Source organism: Geotrypetes seraphini, chromosome 3 (genome assembly GCF_902459505.1).
Source record: "Geotrypetes seraphini chromosome 3, aGeoSer1.1, whole genome shotgun sequence".
NCBI classification, from domain to species: domain Eukaryota; kingdom Metazoa; phylum Chordata; class Amphibia; order Gymnophiona; family Dermophiidae; genus Geotrypetes; species Geotrypetes seraphini.
Genome location: NC_047086.1, coordinates 126,551,671 through 126,572,910, shown reverse-complemented (window position 1 = coordinate 126,572,910; position 21,240 = coordinate 126,551,671). Strand labels below are relative to the sequence as shown.

The window sequence follows — 21,240 nt, the reverse complement described above, 5'->3', positions numbered from 1 at the left end:
GGTTTTAAAGCACTAAGTTGGAACGTCCATCTGGCTTCTCTTTGTAATAATCTAGTGTGTCGGTCACCCCCCCGCTCGTTATTAGGTACATGGTCAATGCACATACAGGATAAATGATGAAAATCATGCTTAAATTCCAGACAGTGTTCCACGATGGGGGCACTAATTCTTTTGAGCTTAAGATTAGAACGATGCTCGTACATCCTGATTTTAAACGGACGTATTGTTTTCCCTATGTATACTTTCTTGCAAGGGCAAAAAATAGCGTACACTACGAAATCAGAGTTACATGTCATATGATGTTTCAAATAATACATTCTTTTGTCAACAGGGTTTATAAAGCTGGATCCCTGTACCGTCATCTGGCATATACTACAAGTGCCACACTTCACAAAACCCCATGGCTGAGTTGTTAATTCCCTCGGAGTTGTGCGATACATGGAAGGACTTAGTAGATCTTTAAGGTTCTTGTCCCTTGTGTACGCAATCCGTAAAGGGACGTCATGAAATAAAGGAAGGGTTTGAATTATCCTCCAATTCTTTTTCATGATAGTAGCCGGAGCATTTCCTTGTGCTGTGAATCTCATCACACACGTTTGAACATGGTCTCTATTCATCTCTGGCAAAGTCTCCTTCGGTGCCAACAGCCAATCTCTATTATAATACTTGGCACGTTTCTGTGCTCGTTTAACTACCTGGTGCGGGTAGCCGCGTAAGCGCAGCTTCTCCCCGAACCCCGTAGCTTGGGTCTTGTAACGGTTTCCAGTGGAACAATTCCTCTTAATCCGGAGGAATTGGGAAAACGGCAAATTGTTTCTTAAAGCCATGGGGTGGCAACTTGTGTACTCCAAAATGGTATTTCGGTCGGTCGGCTTGATGTGTAAATCAGTGGCGAAAGAACCATCAGACTGAATGACTATGACATCTAAAAAAACCACAGAAGATGTTGAAAACTTCATGGTGAATTGAATGCATTCATCGCATGTGTTTAACCAAGTATGAAACTGTTGTAGTTCTTTTTCCGTGCCGCTCCATAGCATGAACACGTCGTCTATGTAACGGAACCATTGGAAAATTTTTGAATGAAAAGGGGAACAATCCACCCACGTTTTTTCAAACGCCGCCATATAAAGGTTGGCGACCGAAGGAAGATGAAGGAGAACTTCTTTATGTTTGACGGCAGTTTTTATAAACAAAGAACTGGAGTGGCTATGGGGGCAACGTTTGCCCCTTCGGTCGCCAACCTTTATATGGCGGCGTTTGAAAAAACGTGGGTGGATTGTTCCCCTTTTCATTCAAAAATTTTCCAATGGTTCCGTTACATAGACGACGTGTTCATGCTATGGAGCGGCACGGAAAAAGAACTACAACAGTTTCATACTTGGTTAAACACATGCGATGAATGCATTCAATTCACCATGAAGTTTTCAACATCTTCTGTGGTTTTTTTAGATGTCATAGTCATTCAGTCTGATGGTTCTTTCGCCACTGATTTACACATCAAGCCGACCGACCGAAATACCATTTTGGAGTACACAAGTTGCCACCCCATGGCTTTAAGAAACAATTTGCCGTTTTCCCAATTCCTCCGGATTAAGAGGAATTGTTCCACTGGAAACCGTTACAAGACCCAAGCTACGGGGTTCGGGGAGAAGCTGCGCTTACGCGGCTACCCGCACCAGGTAGTTAAACGAGCACAGAAACGTGCCAAGTATTATAATAGAGATTGGCTGTTGGCACCGAAGGAGACTTTGCCAGAGATGAATAGAGACCATGTTCAAACGTGTGTGATGAGATTCACAGCACAAGGAAATGCTCCGGCTACTATCATGAAAAAGAATTGGAGGATAATTCAAACCCTTCCTTTATTTCATGACGTCCCTTTACGGATTGCGTACACAAGGGACAAGAACCTTAAAGATCTACTAAGTCCTTCCATGTATCGCACAACTCCGAGGGAATTAACAACTCAGCCATGGGGTTTTGTGAAGTGTGGCACTTGTAGTATATGCCAGATGACGGTACAGGGATCCAGCTTTATAAACCCTGTTGACAAAAGAATGTATTATTTGAAACATCATATGACATGTAACTCTGATTTCGTAGTGTACGCTATTTTTTGCCCTTGCAAGAAAGTATACATAGGGAAAACAATACGTCCGTTTAAAATCAGGATGTACGAGCATCGTTCTAATCTTAAGCTCAAAAGAATTAGTGCCCCCATCGTGGAACACTGTCTGGAATTTAAGCATGATTTTCATCATTTATCCTGTATGTGCATTGACCATGTACCTAATAACGAGCGGGGGGGTGACCGACACACTAGATTATTACAAAGAGAAGCCAGATGGACGTTCCAACTTAGTGCTTTAAAACCAACCGGTTTGAATGGGAACATCGGCTGGCACTCTTTTTTCTAATGTCTTTTCTCTGACGTTTTTTATTACTCTTTGGATGACGTCATGATTGCATGTTCTTAAATACGCATGCGCGGCGTCTGTTTGCCTCCGGCGCCATTTTTTGAAGTGTTTTCAGGACTGAACACAGTGAGTACGATTTCGTATAAATTTGCAGTGACAATTGGATGTTTAGCTACCTTAGCGATGGCTCAGCACTTGTCTTATTGTTGTCTTGCAGCTGTTACAAAAATAGGATCCCTGACGAAGCCATAAGCTGGCGAAACGGGTCCCGTCGGGCCTTATTCTGCAACCAGATAAGTGCACCATATTTTCATACACCTAGTGCTATAGAAATAAATATTGATAGAAAGCACTCGGGACTGGTGTGTGGAGGGTTTTGCGACCAATGATAGAAAATCTGTCCTGCTAAGTTACACCACCACAAGAACTGACTGTTCTGTGTTGGATGCAGGTTTCTGAGGTCTTTCCCTCGAGACACATATAAAACCAATTGCATAAAGAACCTATTACTGGGAGTTGTGTATCACATACAAGAGGTTCTTCACCATTGTTTGTTGAAGTATTGAATAAGAGTACCCAGGAAAGGGACTTGGGGGTAATGGTGGACATGACAATGAAGCCGTCGGCACAGTGTGCAGCGGCCGCTAAGAGAGCGAATAGAATGCTTGGTATAATCAAAAAGGGTATTACAACCAGAACGAAAGAAGTTATCCTGCCGTTGTATCGGGCGATGGTGCGCCCGCATTTGGAGTACTGCGTCCAATATTGGTCGCCGTACATTAAGAAGGATATGGCGTTAGTCGAGAGGATTCAGAGGAGAGCGACATGTCTGATAAAAGGTATGGAAAACCTGCATATTCTGAGAGATTGGAGAAGCTGGGTCTCTTTTCCCTGAAGAAGAGGAGACTTAGAGGAGATATGATAGAGACTTATAGGATCATGAAGGGCATAAAGAGAGTAAAGAGGGACAGATTCTTCAAACTTTCTAATAATAAAAGAACAAGAGGGCATTCGGAAAAGTTGATAGGAGACAGATTCAAAACAAATGCTAGGAAGTTCTTCTTTACCCAACGTGTGGTGGACACCTGGAATGCGCTTCCAGAGGACGTAATAGGGCAGAGTATGGTACTGGGGTTCAAGAAAGGATTGGACAAATTCCTACTGGAAAAGGGGATAGAGGGGTATAGATAGAAGATTACTGCACAGGTCCTGGACCTGTTGGGCCACCGCGTGAGCAGACTGCTGGGCACGATGGACCTCGGGTCTGACCCAGCAGAGACATTTCTTATGTTCTTATGATCACTGTTCATACTTAAAAAAAAGAAAGTTGACACCAAGGACTATAAACAACTACAGAATGATTGGATTAATTCCAAATGTCAGCAAAATACTGCTGAAAATAATATAATGAAGGCAACAATCAAACGTTGAGCAAGAACTACCTGAAATTCAGGCTGGTTTCAGAAAAGGTTGAGGAATAAGAGACATTACTGCCAATGTTAGATGGATACTGGAGAAGAGCAAAGAAAACCCAAAAGTCCCCTACACCTTTGCTTCATCGACTACAGCAAAGCTTTTATCTGTGTAGAACACGATAAACTATGGAGAACTTTAGCACAAATGAGAATACTCAAACACATAGAGTCTCTATGAAAATCAAGAAGCTGCAGTGAGAATTGAATATGGCAACACTGATTGGTTTCCAATAAAACATGGCATCAGGCAAGGATGCATCCTGTCACCTTACTTGTTCAACCTTTACAGCGAAGCCATCTTCAGAAAAGCACATTTGGAAGAAGAGAGCATTGATTTTAAAGTTGGTGGCCGAAATATAAACAATCTACGCTATGCAGATGATACAACGCTCATCACCAGCAGGAAAGAAGACATGCTGTATCTAATGAGAAAAGTCAAAGATGAACATAAACAAGACAAAAATCTTGATCACAGAAAATGATGAAGATTTTGAGTTTGAAGGTGATTGAAATTCTTTACAACTTTTATTCTATCTCCTGGGTCTTTCGTAAACAAAGAAGCAACTAGCAGGGAAAAAATACTCTGCAGAATGGCTGCTCTTGAATGAAGGCTCTTGACAAAGTATTCAAAGGCAAGGAAATAATGCTCCAAATGAAGGCCAGACTTGTCCAAACACTCATTTTCTCAGTGGTTAATTATGGATGAGAGATCAAACCAGCTATGCTACTTGAAGTCCAAACGATGAAATTATGACTGTCTTATTTTGGTCACACCATCAGAATAGAAAGATCATGTTTGGGAAGATCAAACAAACAAATCAGGCAGAGAGGGCGACCTGTAATCTAATGGCTGTTACATGTTGAAAACAACCAAGAGGATTATGCTGAAGGACCTTTCCAGACTAGCACAAAACCAATTTCTTTTTAGATCTGTAATTCATTAAGTTGTTAGGACTCAAACACGAGTTGATGGTACCTTACACATAATAAATGTGGAAAATTTCAATAGGTTGAAAACCAGCATATACTGTATATGACTATGTTTTTGAATTGCAACAACCAAATAAAAGAAAAATTCCCACTAGAAATAAACTACCAAGCACACAAACTACCAGGGCAGTGCTGCTTTCATAGCAAAATGAAAGAAAAAGCCTCAGTTATATAGGTGGGGGTAACTCTCTCCACCATCCATCCATCATAGGCAGAAAAAACTTTCATTGCTATAAGCAGGCACCCTCTGCAAAATATACTTATGTTTAAATCCAAAATAAGAGGAACAACGTGTTTCTAATCCGCGTACAAAAAAGTAGCAAATGAAATTATCTTTAACAAGTCAGCCTATGATCGTTTCATAGCCTAGACGCTACTTCCTCAAGGCCATCCTTGTGCAAATAGCACCATAACAGTTCAATGTGCAAAACTTCTGAGTCCCACCTAAGTATATTTTGCAGAGAGTGCCTGCTTATAGCAACGAAAGTTTTTTCTGCCTATGATGGATGGATGGTGGAGAAGGTTACCCCCACCTATATAACTGAGGCTTTTTCTTTTGTTTTGCTATGAAAGCAGCACTGCCCTGATAGCTTGTGTGCTTGGTAGTTCTAAATATTTCTGGTGGGAGTTTTTGTTTTGTTTGAATGGTAACTATTACCCCCCCAGTCTAATATTAGAGCATGGGCTCACAATACAGTTTTTGGGACACACCTAGACAGTCAAGTTTTTAGACTATCTGCAATGAATATGCAAGAGAAAAATTTGCATATAACGGAGGTTATGCATATAAATTTATTACATGCGCATTTATGGTGACTATCCTGAAAACATTATTGGCTGGGTGTGTCCCGAAAACTAGTTTGGAAACTCCTGCATTAGAATAAAAAAATTGCAAGTCATCACACTCAAAGCCATAAATCAATACATACAGTATATATACATGTATATTTGTAGCTAATTCCAATTTTGGAAAGATATAAACCATTTTATGGTGATAAGGTTTAAGGAACCATCACTGCTAATCATACAATCAATTAACACTAGCCAGCTGTATGGTTTCTTCTGATTATTTGTCAAACATGCACGGTTAATTTCCCAGACCATAGATGGAGAAAGAGGGCTGCAATCCAGTCGGGTTTTCAGGATTTCCCCAATGAATATGCATGAGATCTATTTGCATGTACTGCTTCCATTGTATGCAAATAGATCGCATACATATTCATTGGGGAAATCCTGAAAACTCAACTGGATTTTGACCATCATTTCCTACCCCTGTCCCAGACCATAGGCAGTGGAATGTTTTTTTGTTTTGGAGGACCCAAAAGCTCAACCCTAGACCCTGCCTCCATAATAATAGTACTAACTGTAATGCCATTTCTTCCATTAATTTTTCATATACATACAATATAATCTTATTAACCACAATGGTAACCACAAAATTAAACTATACAAAGCATCATGTATGCAGAGAAAATTTTAATTATCATTTATATTTTGCTCTTTTCAGAGAGGTCAAGGCAGATGACTTTAAAATATGCAATGTCACCTCAGTAACTACTATAGAAATATAAACAAATATAGTGCAAAATATAGACAGCAGATATAAATTCTCAAAACTGACATTTCAATCACTAAGGGCTCCTTTTACAAAGTTGCGTTAGGGTTTTAACGTGCAGAATAGCGTGCGCTGAATTGCCACGTGTGCTAGACCTTAACGCCAGCACTGAGCTAAAAACGCTAGCGCACCTTAGCAAAAAGAGCCCTAAATTGAAAATAAAAGTATTTTTTCTACCTTTGTTGTCTAGTGATTTTATTTTTCTAATTATCTTTTCCCAGTCTCTGTTTGCACTTCCTTCTGATTGTGCTCTTAACCGTGTTTCCAGGGCATTCTTAGTTATTTTTCTCTCCTTCTTCACTTTCTGCCCTACATCCAACTTTGGTATTAACTTCTGACATTCAACTTTCTTCCATTTTTCTGCTTTCTTCTCAAAATCTATCTACTTTTTTCTATGTCTTTCCTTCCCTTCCCCTTCATCCCTGTCTTTTTCCCTGCTAGAAAATAAAAATATGTAATTCAGTTACAATATGTAATTCAGTTACAATTTTCCAGTAGAGACAAATTCATGGCTTTGAATTCGTTTCCTCTGTTACTATTTTTGCCACTCACTTCTGGCATGATTTCAATCTTCTCATATCGCCGTTTGAATGGAAGAGTCAACACCTCAGCTCTGCGGTAGGACATGGCTGATGGCTGACAGTCTATCATCAAGTCAGTGCGATGTGATTGGGAAGGTGGGGGCTGAGTATATTGTTCCGGACAAACAACATGAAGTGGCTATAAAAGGAGGTGAAGAAGAAAGTTGTCAGTAAAACAGTTATAGGTATCATCATTTTACAACACATTATAAAATACGTATGGTGAGGTTTTGCTTTATTAAAACACACCCTAGATGAGTGGTCTTCATTTCAAGGCCCATGAGCCAATGGCGGCCTGCCGATACCTCTGTGGGGGCCTGCAGAGCCTGTGAAAAATATCATCCCTTCTGTCAGGATCCAGCACTTTTTACTTTCAGTGCTGCAGTCCTCTACTCTTGAGTCTGCGGGCAGGGTGAATGAAGTAAATACGCTGCCTTCAGTGGCCCCAGAACCTTTCCCTCTGCTACAGCTTCCTGACCCCGAGAATTCTTCAAAAAGTTTCCACACTTTCATATTTACACGGGAAATAGTTGGGTTGGGAGAAGCGGTAAAAGGGAGTGTTGTAAAATGTCATGTGACTAGTCAGGTAAGCCGGATCACTTTACAGGAAGGAGAGTCGTTACGCTGTAGTGAAGATGGCAGCTAAACTCAACAGTTTACATCAAAGAAGTACAACAATCTGTCGTATGTTTTTTATGGGCAGTAGGTGTACTGGGAGCAGAAATTAATTGCCGCATGTGTGCTCAATATGGGGACAAAGTTTTCTCTCATAGAGTCATCTATGAATTGATAGAAATGTTTGAAAATGGCTATATGTTTATGTTGCTATTCCTCTGTGATGCCGTTGTGGCTGCCTGCTTCAGCAGAGTCCATGGAGATGCTTGGAGGAGGAGGTAGATGAGATGCGCTGGTGTGCTGTCTCGATCTGGCACGGAAAATCTTATATTTATCCATATCTTCAATTTGCTCTCTGCCGTTGAAAGTCATTCTTGTTGAGAGTCTTAGACCAAAACAATACTAAATAAAATTAAGAATATGACCCTGATAGATAATGTTACCACATCTCTAATAGAATCAAGTTCTAAGTTTGCTATTTTGGTTTTCTTTTATTCATTCTGGGGGTTTGTTTTGAATTTATTGTCTCTTTTTTCCTTTTGTTATCCTCATTATTGAAAGTAATTGTTTATCCAGGTGCTTTAGCTAGATTGTCAGCCTGTTGGAAAGAAAGTGAAGTTCCCAAGCACCAATAATAGATATTTTATTGTTTGTGCACTGCTGTGAACTTTGAAGAGGTATTGGCGGTATACAAATAAAAATTGTATTGTATTGTATGAATGTTACTGATGCAGAGCACTCTGGACATCCATTGACAGCCACAACCACGCAGAATGAAGAAAGAGAACTGAACTGATTTGCAAACACAGATGGCAGAAAAGCTGAATGGCAGTGTTGGATCTGCGTATTCCCTGATTCATGACAACCTTAACTTCCATAAAAGTGTGTGCCAGGTGGGTGCCTAAGGAACTGACTGAGGAGCATAAGCGTAAGCGCTTAGACATTGTGACAAATCTAGCTCTCCTCTTAGATTTGTCACAGGAGTAACTAGGAAGAGCAGGAAGCCCCTATGCAGGAGAGCTGACCAGGTTGGCTCTGCTGAGTATGAGAGCGCTGACTTCCCTTGCACCGAGATTGTTGAGTCAGACAGTGACTGCCAGGGAGAGTACAGAGCAGCTGCAGGTTACTCTTCCAAGCCTGCTGTTAGAGCTCATAAGACCTCAGTGAACAGGAAACTACATCTCCCAAAAAGGCAGAGACCTAGTAGGAAGCTGTCATGTGACCAGTCACAGCTGCAGAGGGAGCTTTCTCCCTTCCCCCTCTTTAGAGCAGGGAGGAGAGATTTGGAGCCTGTTAAAACGAGGCAGCTGAGTCCCAGAGGGGGGGAGGAGCAGATAAACAGGGAACGTGAGTCTGCAAGGCAGCACAACTCAGCTCCCCAGCTGAATGCTGAAGAGCTGGGACGAGACTGTGAAATGGTGGACATGTCAGAGGTGTCTGAACCCACCAGAGAGAGACAGTCAGAGAGTTGGGAAGCCATGGACACTAGCTAAGAGGTTGGAAGTGTTATGATACTTTGTTGATGCTTACCTGTTTTTTTGTGAAGTTTTGGGACTAAGTTTATTTTGTGAGCAGAATTGTCTCACTTTCCAGAGCTAGGCTCTGAGGTATTCTCTCACTCTGTTTGGTACTTTAAACTGCTGGGACATTTGCAAACGACAGAGCATTTCTGCTTGCTCTCCTCAGAGCTGGAAGCTAATTAACTACTGATAAGCTACTGCAGGGAATGTCAGCCATGGAGGAGCTCTGTTTTGTATAGTTCCTAGCTGCAGTCAGCCTATGCCAGAGTTTTAGCTTTGAGCAGTATACTTTTGATTTTGGAAAAGTTTTATTTTCATGTAACCAGAGCCTTGTGAATTTTTCTTTACTGCTCCTCCATAGAAAGAGAGCACTGCTGAACCTACCTTTATCCTTTAAAGATAAAGTGAAGAGGACTGAATTGCAGAGACTGAAGTCCAGCCCATAAGTCTGGTTTTGTGTTCGTCTTTGCTTTTAATTTTTGTTATAACATTCATTCTAGTGTTTGTGAAGCCAGTGTGGCCAGGTTGGCCCTGTTTTGCATGTTTTGGTTTCTGAACAAATGCACTGGAAAATATCACAACTTACTGACAACACCAGAGCAACCTGACTCAGGGTCAGGAATAAAAGATTACCTTTATTTTTTACTTTCCTGGGTGTGTGTGATTTCCTTGCCTGCTTCTACTGTGATCATTTTACCTGTTGGTTTCCACCCTAGGCCAGTGCCTAGGGAGCCTGAAGGATTTCCTAGTTGGAGGGAACGCGCTGGGAGCAGTAGCGGTCACTGTGAATCCGGCTCGCTGCGCGGTTCAGGAGCCCGGATTGCGACATTTGTTCTCGACACTTGGCCTTTTATCATGAAGGTGAAAACTTTCTGCAGCAGATAGCCATCGGTGATGAAACGTGGGTTCACCACTATGAACCAGAAAGCAAGTGACAGAGTATGCAATGAAAGCATCCACCATCTCCTGTGGCAAAGAAATTCAAAATGTAGTCATCGGCAGGAAAGTTGATGTTGACTGTCTTCTGGGATGCTCAAGGGCCTATTCTTGAAACCTACCAGCAAAGAGGAACAATTGTCACAAGTGCAACCTATTGTAACATGCTTCAAAGAGAGCTGAAACCCACAATCTGCTCTTAAAGAAGAGGAACACTGTCAAAGGGCGTTGTACTGTTGCATGACAATGCATGCCCCCATATTGCAGGCTGAACATTAGAAACACTCATAAAATTAAAGTGGGAAGTCATGGAACATCTAGCATACAGTCCAGATTTAGTGTGATCTGATTTCCACCTTTTTGGATCACTCAAAGAAGCTTTAAAGGGAGAAGATTTTCCTGTGACGATGACATGAAAGTGGCAGTGTATCAGTGGCTATGCTCTCAACCAAAAACATTATTTTCTGATGGCACTGAGAAGTTAGTAGGATGCTGGGAAAAATATATCACAAAAAAAGGTGATTAAGTGGTAAATTGATGTAATTTGCTTTTGAGATATTTAATAAATAGTATTTAAAAAAGTAAAAGTGCAGAAACTTATTTGGGACCTAGATCTTTATATTATATGTTTTGAATGTTCCAGAATTATCATTGATCAAGCCAAAGTTAAATATTTTGTAAAGACAATATAGACACTAGGGATGTGCATGGAAAATTTTTTGGGGTTGTTTTTGAGTATTTTTGGACTCTTTCCCCCATTTGACACTTTTTGGTTCTTTACATAGTTGTTTTAATTAAAATATTTTAATGTGTGCTAGAACTTTTTAATGTGCATTTATTTAGGGATCTTTGTACTATTTTATAATGGTACATAGGCATTTAGGCATAGATCAGTTTTCTTTTTGGATGTTTCACACAAGCTATTTATAACATTTAGTCTATTATCCTTGGAATTCTATAAACTAAGCATTAACATTTGTGTTGTGTAAGTGTTTGGAATACTAGAATTTATGTCTATATATGTCAGTATGCTAAAACAGATGTGATACTGATTGGAAGGAGTGAAGACCCCATGAGGCCTCAAAATGTTAAAGGTAAATAATATGAAATTATATTACATAAACAACTGAAGATTCTGGGAGTCTGGTTAGATTCGACACCAAGTTGGTAGTGATTAAGTCTGCATTTTATCACATGCGTTTATTGAGTAGACTCAAACTAGAGGTCTGCACGGGAACGGGGATTGCGGGAATCCTGTGGGACTCCCGCAGGAATCTCCCCAGGTCTAAAGGACTCCTGCGGGGATCCCCCCCAGGATCACAGGACTCCCGCGGGGATGGAACTGGGGTTCCCAAGGCCTGGAAAGAGAATTAGTAGAAGATAGACAAAAGCAGAAACTGGGTCCAAGATGATGGAAAAACAAAATGTTCCACCAGCTATATAGCAAGGGAGATGTCCATTTTGAGGGGGGCTAAGCTTAAAGTGGGAGTGCCACCAATTGTGTTTAGAACAAAATGAAGTACTTGCTGAGTTTGTTTTGGGTTTTCCAATTCAGTTTTGGCACATTTTTCTTATGCAACCATTGTCCTGAAAAGTGCCTCTCTCAATTCTGCTTTAAATGATTTTGATGCTGTATTGTTTCATTCTTTACTCATTGCTTCATTAAAAACCATTTGTGGATCTTGTAAGGATCTCTCACAAGTTACCTGTGCCAGATGGTGGAACCAGATTTGTTTGCTCTATAGATATAAACTTTATATTGCCAAAAAATCCAACTCTTTTATTTCTTTTAGCAAGAAATAGTCGACCCTACAGTCGCATAACCTAATGTCTATTCTAATTCTTTCCGGTGATGTATGCATCTCTTATTTCTGTTCACTGTTATTTGTTTATATTGTATTTTATTGTTGGTTTAAATAAACTAAGACTTAAAAAAAAAAAAAAAAAAAATCAAAACTGTCAGAAGTAATTGCTGCTTTTTATGGGAACAGGTAACTTTTATGGGGGGATGGGCGGGGACAGAGGAGATTCCTCGCAGGGTCGGGTGGGAACAGAGGAGATTCCTCATAGGGTCAGGTGGGGACAGAAGGGATTCCTTGCGGGGACAGGAAGGGATAGAAGGGATTCTGGTGGCGACAGGTGTCCCCATGCAACTCCCTAACTCAAACCGATGTTATCAGAATGTGACTTTCATTTGGTGGTACAGACCTCAATTATTCAAAGGTTGGATTACTGTAATGCGCTTTATTTAGGAATAGTGTTCTCATGGCGTAAAGCTTTACAGGTGATACAAAAAGCTAAATGCTGATATGTAGTGGAAATAAATTTGAACATGTTACACCAGGGGTGCCCAACGCGTCGATCGCAATCGACCGGTAGCTCAGGAAGGCAACGTGAGTCGATCGCAGAGCCCATCCCGGGCTCTGTGATAGACTCGTGTTGCCGTCCCGATCTACCGGGCCTATCAGCCTTCCTCTCCCCGACGTCAAAGACGCCAACGCTGGGCATTAGGCTGTTTTTGTCATTTCGGGGGGAGAGGGGGGGGGTGTGTGGTGGCGTGGCGGCGGCAGCAGCAACAGCCTGAAAAAGAAATCATCCTGGCCCGGGTCGGTGTCATACTCCGAAACTTCTACCTCTTCCAGCAGCCCTCTCCCTTCTACCTGCTTCCGGCCACACCCCCTGCTCCGCGGCTCTCTTCGGCAACTCAGCAGCAGCGATCGACACAAGCTTCTGACGTTGGGGCCTACCCTTTGCGAGTCCCGCTTGTTTCAACTTCCTTTTTCACAAAGGCGGGACTCGTAGAGGGAAAGCCTCGATGTCGGCAGCTTGTCTTGATCACCGCTGCTGACGAGTTGCTTAAGAGAGCCGCGGAGCAGGGGGGTTTTGCCAGGTGCAGGTAGAAGGGAGAGGGCCAGATGCAGGACTCATGGGTGAGGGAGCAGAAGAGAGAGAGAGAAAGAGAGAAGGGAGGGAAACAAAAGGAAATATTTCATACTGGGCTGGGCCGGAGTGGAGGGAGGGTGGAAAGATTCTGGATACAGGGTGCATTAACAAAGGAAAAGGGGGGAAAGCTGAAAATGGAGATAGTGACACAAAGAAAAGAAAGAGTAAGCAGGACCTACTGAATAAGGATAGAGATACAGAGGGGACATGAAGAGGAGGTGAAATATAGATATAGAAGTAATGCTAAAAAAGTGTGGGGGGGGGGGAGATAAAGACATTGAAAGGGCAAATGGTGAACATGGGGTAAAGACAAGGACAGAGACAAATGAAGATTCTGAAAAAGTGGTGAGATAGGGATATAGGTGAGATGGACACAAAGAAGGGTGATGCTGGAAAATAGGTGGAATGGTAATTCTGACAGACACAGAAGGGAAATGCTGGATCAAGGAGAGATGGGGCTCAGGCTGGATAGAATGAGGAGAAATGCCTTGTTGGCCCGAACTTCCTCTCCTACGTCAGAATTGACGTCAGGGAGCGGAATGCTGGTCAGCGCGACGCTTCTGCAGGGAAAGCTTGGGACGGCGATGGCTTGGGGGCTGTTCCCGATGGCGGTGGCAGCAAACCGAGTGGCTTGGGGGAGAGCACGGAGAAAGAAAGAAAGGGGGCAGACAGGGAGACAGAAAGAAGGGGGAACAGGGAGACAGAAAAAAAAAGTTGGGAGAGAGAATGAGGTCTGGAGGAGAGGAAACATACAGGAGGCTGAAAGAAAGGAAGAAAGATTGGATCCACAGTCAGAAGAAGAAAGTGCAACCAGAGACTCATGAAATCACCAAACAGCAAAGGTAGGAAAAATGATTTTATTTTCAATTTAGTGATCAAAATGTTTCAGTTTTGAGAATTTATATCTGCTGTCTATATTTTGCACTATGGCTCCCTTTTACTAAACCGCAATAGCGTTTTTTAGCGCAGGGAGCCTATGAGCATTGAGAGTAGCGCGAGGCATTCAGCGTAACTCCCTGTGCTAAAACCTACTATTGTGGTTTAGTAAAAAGGGAGGGGGTGTATTTGTCTATTTTTGTATTTTGTTACTGAGGTGACATTGCATAGAGTCATCTGCCGTGACCTCTTTGAAAAAACCCGGAATATGAATAATTAACATTTTCTCTGCCTTTTAGTGTGCTTTGTGTTTGTTTTTTTTATTTTATTGTTGGTAGATCATTTTGACTTAGTCATTATAAAAGTAGCTCGCAAGCCCATAAAGTGTGGGCACCCCTGTGTTACACCATGGATGAAAAAACTTCATTGGTTACCTGTCAAATTTTGCATTGTTTTTAAAGTCCTTGTGTTGATCTTTAAAGTGATCAATTATAAGATTTCTTGGTATTTGACATGAGTGATGACACTTTACCAGCCTCTTAGATCTTTAAGGTCAGAGAGAGTGATGCAGTTATCAATGAATGAGTTCCTACATGCACATTATGAAAATATGAGAGCATCTGTAATTTCAGCAGCAGGGGTATCATTATGGAATAATTTGACAGGACCATTAAGATTACTTTCTGATATTCAGAAATTTAAGAAGGTATTGAAAACAACTCTGTTTGTGGAGGCTTTTAATTGAATGGGCAGTGATATTTTTATGAGTATATTGGAATTTCATTTTATCTGTTTGTATTGGTATTTGATCATTATGTTTGTATTTTGTAAACTGCTTAGGTTTAAGCGGGTTAGAAATTTTCTAAATAAATAAATAGTGCATATTTGTAAAGGGGGCATATATAGGGGTAAAGCATGGGTGAATCATTGGCAGAGCTTCCACCCTCATGTGTAAGTTATATGGGTATCTGCTGCACTTAGGTGCTCACACTCTATGGCTGGCCTAAGTTCTCATGCCTAAATGTTTTAAGCTTTCATATACCTGATTAGGATAATATTTTGTAAAGGAAAGTAGGCACCTGCTCTTCTTTATAGAATAGACGCCTACCGCACACCCTCTGGACTAAGGCTGCCAACTGGATCCAGATTTGCAGGACAGGGTTGATCTAGTCTTGGGTTTACCCCAGTGCTTGTTAAATTTATAGTCTTACTTTTCTTGAGGAATGCAATGGGGAAAACAGAACTACAAGTCCCTGCATGCAAAGGGATAAACCCAGGCTTGGATCAACCCTGTCCTATGAATCTGGATCCAGTTGGCAGCCTTACTCTGGACCCCTAATTTTAGGTGCCCTCGTAGAATTGGTCCTGAAGTATTAATTTGTAAAGTGTACTAGGATCTTGACTGAATTAAAGATACATATCAACAACTATCCTCAGTTTATATATAAGCCTTGCCGTACCACTGCCTTGGGTGAATCTCTTCATAAATAAACAGCCAACTTATTTTACCTGTACTTCTTTTAGCAGTTTGGACACCTGAATAAAATTTAATCTGGTGTCAATTGGACAATAGACACATTTCATTGCCAAAGGTTGATAAGGTGCCAGTGCATCCAGATAGGAGAAATCAGGTTCTGGAAGAAATAGAGTATGTGTTATGCCCATTTAATAGACACATCTTAGCTTGTAAGGTTAGAAAAAATGTGATGAATCAGTGTATATGTCTAAACACTTTATAGAAACATAGAACCATAGAAGATGACGGCAGAAAAGGGCCATAGCCCAACAAGTCTGCCCACTCTAATGACCCACCCCCTTGATTTTACCTCCCTAGAGAACACACGTGTGTATTCCATTTCCTTTTAAAATCTGGCACTCTGCTGGCCTCAATCACATGAAGCGGAAGTTCATTCCAATGATCAACCACCCTTTCGGTGAGATATTATCCTTTACAATTTTGCCCAAAAAAGATGAAATAGTTGTAATAATAATAATTTATTTTTATATACCGCCTAACCAGCAGTTCATAGCGGTTTACACAATTGGGTACTCAGCATACAACATAATAACATCATAGATAATAAAATCAGAGTAACTAATATAAGCATTAAAACTAATGAATAAGGATTACATAATATCGACTAAAATAAGTACAGATAAAAAGTACATTCTAACTACATGATAATATGAAAATCAATAATGTATATTATATTGTTTAAATAAATGGGTTTTAAGATCTTTTTGAAATTGATAGTAAATAAGAAATGGAGAAACAAGAAGATTCAAACATGAATTCATTAATCCTGCTTGGAATGCTAGGATCCTATCCAAAAAATTTTTGTAATGACATGCATTTGCTGAAGGAAAATAAAATCAACCAGATCTATGGATATTTTTCTTAAAAATAAAAAAAAACTAAAATGAGAAAGAAGATAAGCTGGTGCTAAGCCAAATAAAACTTTAAAACAAATGCATTCAAATTTAAATAACACTCTAGCCTCAAACGGAAGCCAGTGAAGCTTTTGATAATATATACTGATATGATCATGTTTTTTCAAATTAAAAATCAAATGAATAGCTGTATTTTGTATGATTTTTAATCGGCTAGTGGTTATTTTATACAATCCCAAAAAAATAACATTACAATAATCCAATATTGAAAGGATTGAAGATTGGACCAGGATTTTAAATGATATAAAATCAAAATATTTCCTAATAGTACGGTTTCCAGAGGACAATAAAACATCTCTTAACCAGTGAATCTGTATGGACCTTAAAAGACAAGGACCGATCAAAAATAACCCCTAAAATTTTTAGTATAAGAGATATCGAATAAGATTGACCATTTAAAAGTAAAGTTGTTTCAGTAATTTTTTCATTAGGACTAGCTAGAAAGAATTTTGATTTACCCGAATTTAATTTCAATCTAAATGTAGATGTCCAAGTTTCCACTTATGTATGAATAAAAGCTATGTAATTTAACACTTCTGCGTAAACATAAAATTTGACTTGTAAACTATGTAATAAATAACATAAAGGTGCTAGATAAACATTAAATAAAGTTGGAGAAAGTGGTGAACCCTGAGGGACTCTACTTTCATTTACCCATCTAGTAGAGCAGTGTTTTTCAACCGCTGTTCCGCGGCACACTAGTGTGCCGCGAGATGTTGCCTGGTGTGCCGCAGAGCCGCCGAGCCCGGAGCTGACAGGGGGCCCGAGGCAGGGGCGCCAGTAGCTCGCCAAGGCAAAGTGAGTCGATCACACAGGACTCACTTTGTCTTGGCGATCTAATCTATCGAGCCGATAAGTCTTCTTCTCCCCGATGTCAATTCTGCAGTCGGAGAGGAAGTTCGGGCCAGCCAATCGCTGCCTGGCTGGGCGGAACTTCCTCTCTGATTGCAGAATTGACGTCAGGGAGAGCATGCGTCGGCGTCGGCTTTGGGGCCTGTTATCCATTGGTGGGTCCTGTTCCCCGATGGCAGCGGCAGTGGCAGTGGCTTGGGGAACGGCAGGGAGAAAGAAAGAAAGGGTGCAGGCAGGGAAACAGAAGGAAAGAAGAGAAACAGAAAAAAAGAAAGAAAGGTCAGGGAGAGAGGAAGAAAAAGTTGGGGGAGGGAATGAGGTGTGGAGGAGAGAAAGCATACAGGCTGATAGAAGGGAAGAAAGATTGGATGCACAGTCAGAAGAAGAAAGTGCAACCAGAAATCACCAGACAAGGTAGGAAAAATGATTTTATTTTAAATTTAGCAAAGTAGAGGCAGTATTACCACAGTTTTCAAAGGAATTTGCCCAAATAACTTAATAGTTAACTGGGTAAATTCCCAGAGATGAAAACTTCCCTTCACTTACTATGCACAGTTCTGAATTTATATCTGCTGTCTATATTTTACAATATGGTCACCTTTTACTAAACCGCAATAGTGGTTTTTAGCGCAGGGAGCCTATGAGCGTCAAGAGCAGCGCTGGGCATTCAGCGCAGCTCCCTGCGCTAAAAACTGCTATTGTGGTTTAATAAAAAGGATGTCTATTTTTGTATGCTATAAAAACCAAATACAGAGAGAGACTGAGAGCTGTTGACGAAGAGCTACGTGTGTGTCTTTCTTCGATTCCAGCCAGAATATCAGCTTTGTGTTCAGCCAAACAGGCCCAGGTTTCGCACTGAATAAAGTATTTTATAATTTTTATTTTGTAATAAAGTAATTATAAAATACTTTCTTTGTGTTTATTTGATTCCTATTCAAGAGAATTACTTTATATATAGTCAATATAGGCAGAGAGTTAAATTTTTTAACATTTTCTAATGGTGGTGTGCCTCGTGATTTTTTTCATGAAACAAGTGTGCCTTTGCCCAAAAAAGGTTGAAAAACACTGTAGTAGAGTATTGTCCAGCACTGACTACCTGGTAAGACCTATTTTTCAAAAACCCTTGAAACCAATTCCATACCCTACCTGAAATTCCGATGGAACCCAAACATGCTAGTAGTAATGGTCTTTCTCTGGTAACATAGCATTTTAATCACACTGCATATACAGTGTCAGCCTAGCATTGGGTTAGCCTAACCAATGTCAGCAAAGGCCTATGGGAAATTATATTAATCTGACTCTGGAATGTTGATGTAGATAGACCCTAAGTGCTCATGCACAGAATTCACATACAGAAAGCATCCAGGCAGACTGTTTCAAACAGCCCTAATTAAATCATGCTTAAAAGGTAACAAACGAACTTGCAGCTAAGAGGTGTGAAGAGGTACTAAGAAGATGTGTTAATGTCTGATGCTTAGGATGGACAGCTTAGGATATACACTGGATCCAGGTGCACAGATATTGTCAGAGGAATACTGGAAATTACATGCGACTCCAGTCTATTCTTCTCCAGTCTAGCAGACCTCACTTCCCTTCCTGGTCAGTGAAACTAACTATTGTTTCAAACAGTCTACAAATTATAAACAGAAAGATACTGGGAAATACAATAGTTTCTTTATTTAGAATAAGATTCCAAGCTATAAAAACCTCCTTTCTGCAACACACATTTATCTCTCTCTCTATCTTTTGCTCTCTGTCTCTGGAACCCAAAGCTTAGACCATTAACTTCCTCTTGCTCTATCTCGGGAACCCGAAGCTTAGACCATCACCCCCATCCCCCTTTTCTCTCTCTCTCTCTCTATCTCTCCCTGGAACTTCGCGCTTTTCTCTGGACTCTGTAAGGCAGGGAAACTGCTTTGCTCTCTCCTTAATTGTAATGTTTATGAAGATTCCTTTTCTGTAAGCCTATTTATATAATATATTCTTTATGCCATCACCTCTGGCTATGCTTCTCATTTAATTCTACTCCTGGTGAATCTTCTGTGAGGGTATTGAACTCGGGACCTGGCGTTTGTAAGGGCGCCTCACATAACCCCTACAACCTTACATTGTGGGGGCGCGACCATCCTTACATTTAGTATGAGTCATTTACCTGCAGTGCTTGCACTAGAGGAAAAATGTATGGAAAGCTGATAAGAAAAACCTTTAGAAAATATGTGAAAAGGGATGTGTATGAAACTAAACCAACTGCTTGTCAGTTTTTCTTTTTTCTGGCAGCAAAGTAGGAATGTCTCATAGGTTCTCTTTTATTTTTTGCTCAGTTGCACTATTTTTGTTCATTTTTCTCAATGTTTATTTTCACAGCTTTGGATTTTAAATCTGATTATTTTTCTTTTAATTATCAAAATACAAGGTGCATTACATACAAGTATAAGAAGAAATTAGAGCTATCCTGTTAATTTTTTTTCCTTGAAGCCGCCAAACCAGTTAAGATGAATGGGTTCTACCCTCTTACTACCAGGCACCATGCTCTTAGAAGGGGCCCATCCCTGAGCCAGCTAGTATTACTGTTGTCAAAGCAAGATAGTACAGGATGAACCGCCCCCAAAACCCGAGGGAAGCAATTAGAAATCAGTCAATGAAGAGGAAACAGGACAGAACCTCCCAAGATTGGAATTCCCAGCCCCCCAATAAGTTCAACAAAGAACAGTGCAGTGCAATATTCTGGGCTTTAGCAGCTGAAAGACAGAAGAAAATACTGGAAAGGTTCTGGACTGGTCTGGAGGTCTCAAGGAAAGAAAATTAGCAGGTAAGATCTAATTTCTCCTTCCTGTTCGGCTATACAAACAGTACTCAAGACAGTACTCAAGAAGGACAGAATGCAGCCAAACCAGCTGTTAGTATCCTTACCCCAAACTCTGTATCCTCTCGCAAGTAAACATCTAGCTCAGACATGGGCAACTCTAGTCTTCGAGGGCCTGAATCCAATCGGGTTTTCAGGATTTCCTCAATGAATACGTATGAGATCTATTTGCATGCACTGCTTTCAATGCATATTCATTGGGGAAATCCTGAAAACCCGATTGGATTCCAGCCCTCAAGGACCGGAGTTGCCCATGTCTAATCTAGTTGTAGGGGGAGGGGGGCACCAAGGCACCACAAGCAAAGGCTCTGCAGGATGGTAGGGAGAGACCTGGAACCCAGAGTCAATACATAGTTCACTTTCAAAATCAATCCTCCAACCCCTATACTCTACCTTGTGGAGGCTCTAATCCTGGCACCATCACTATTTAACATATTCATGGTCCTCTACTTATCTTGGCACAATCAATAGGTTTCATCAAGCGCATCAATGGCTGCACTATAATTCTCTAAAGACTATATTGAGACTCAACTCAGATCCCTCTTTTCAAAAAACTTTCTTGTTTGAAAAACATTTTAAGCTCACATACCATATCTATTAGTCAAAACAGGTAGGCATATCATAGTGCATTTATTAGTCAGCTCATAGGATCTCTTACAACATATGCTATTTCAGATCCCCATCCTGGGATCACAGTTCTAATCATATATGCCGCCTGCTTTTTCTAAATACAAAAATAAGTTTGCACCTATCCCTCACATATAAATGTTTGTATATTTTCTCACTTAGTGGCAATAAATACAACAAAGCAGTCACCAATAGTCTTTTCAGTTAGCAATACTTATAGTATTCTCAGAAGGCAACACGTATCTTAGATGGATCAAACCAAATCCAGCGCTGGCAGGGTTTCAAACTCCCAACGCTCACTGACATTCACTATAATCCTAGCATTTCAATCTGAATGATCTTCTTCAAAGGGACCTCCATGCATTGTTGCCATACTATGAGAATCTCTCCATTCACTGGAATGCAACGTCTAATGCAGTGTGACCTGCTGAAACCCACATTCTCAGGTGGCAGCGTGTGATTTTTGTGACATGTGC

At 40.7% G+C, this 21,240-nt stretch overlaps 1 protein-coding gene across 3 annotated transcripts in view; it reads right to left on the bottom strand.

Annotated features, from left to right (window-relative positions):
* Positions 1–21,240, bottom strand: part of INTS9 (integrator complex subunit 9) — a 256,971-nt gene that overhangs the window by 26,620 nt on the left and 209,111 nt on the right. For all 3 annotated transcript variants that reach the window (XM_033938099.1, XM_033938100.1, XM_033938101.1), the window contains 2 exons: positions 15,481–15,605; positions 7,053–7,220 (listed from right to left, as the gene is read on the bottom strand). In XM_033938099.1, coding sequence (XP_033793990.1) covers positions 7,053–7,220; positions 15,481–15,605 — 293 coding nt within the window. The remainder of the gene's footprint in view (positions 1–7,052; positions 7,221–15,480; positions 15,606–21,240) is intronic.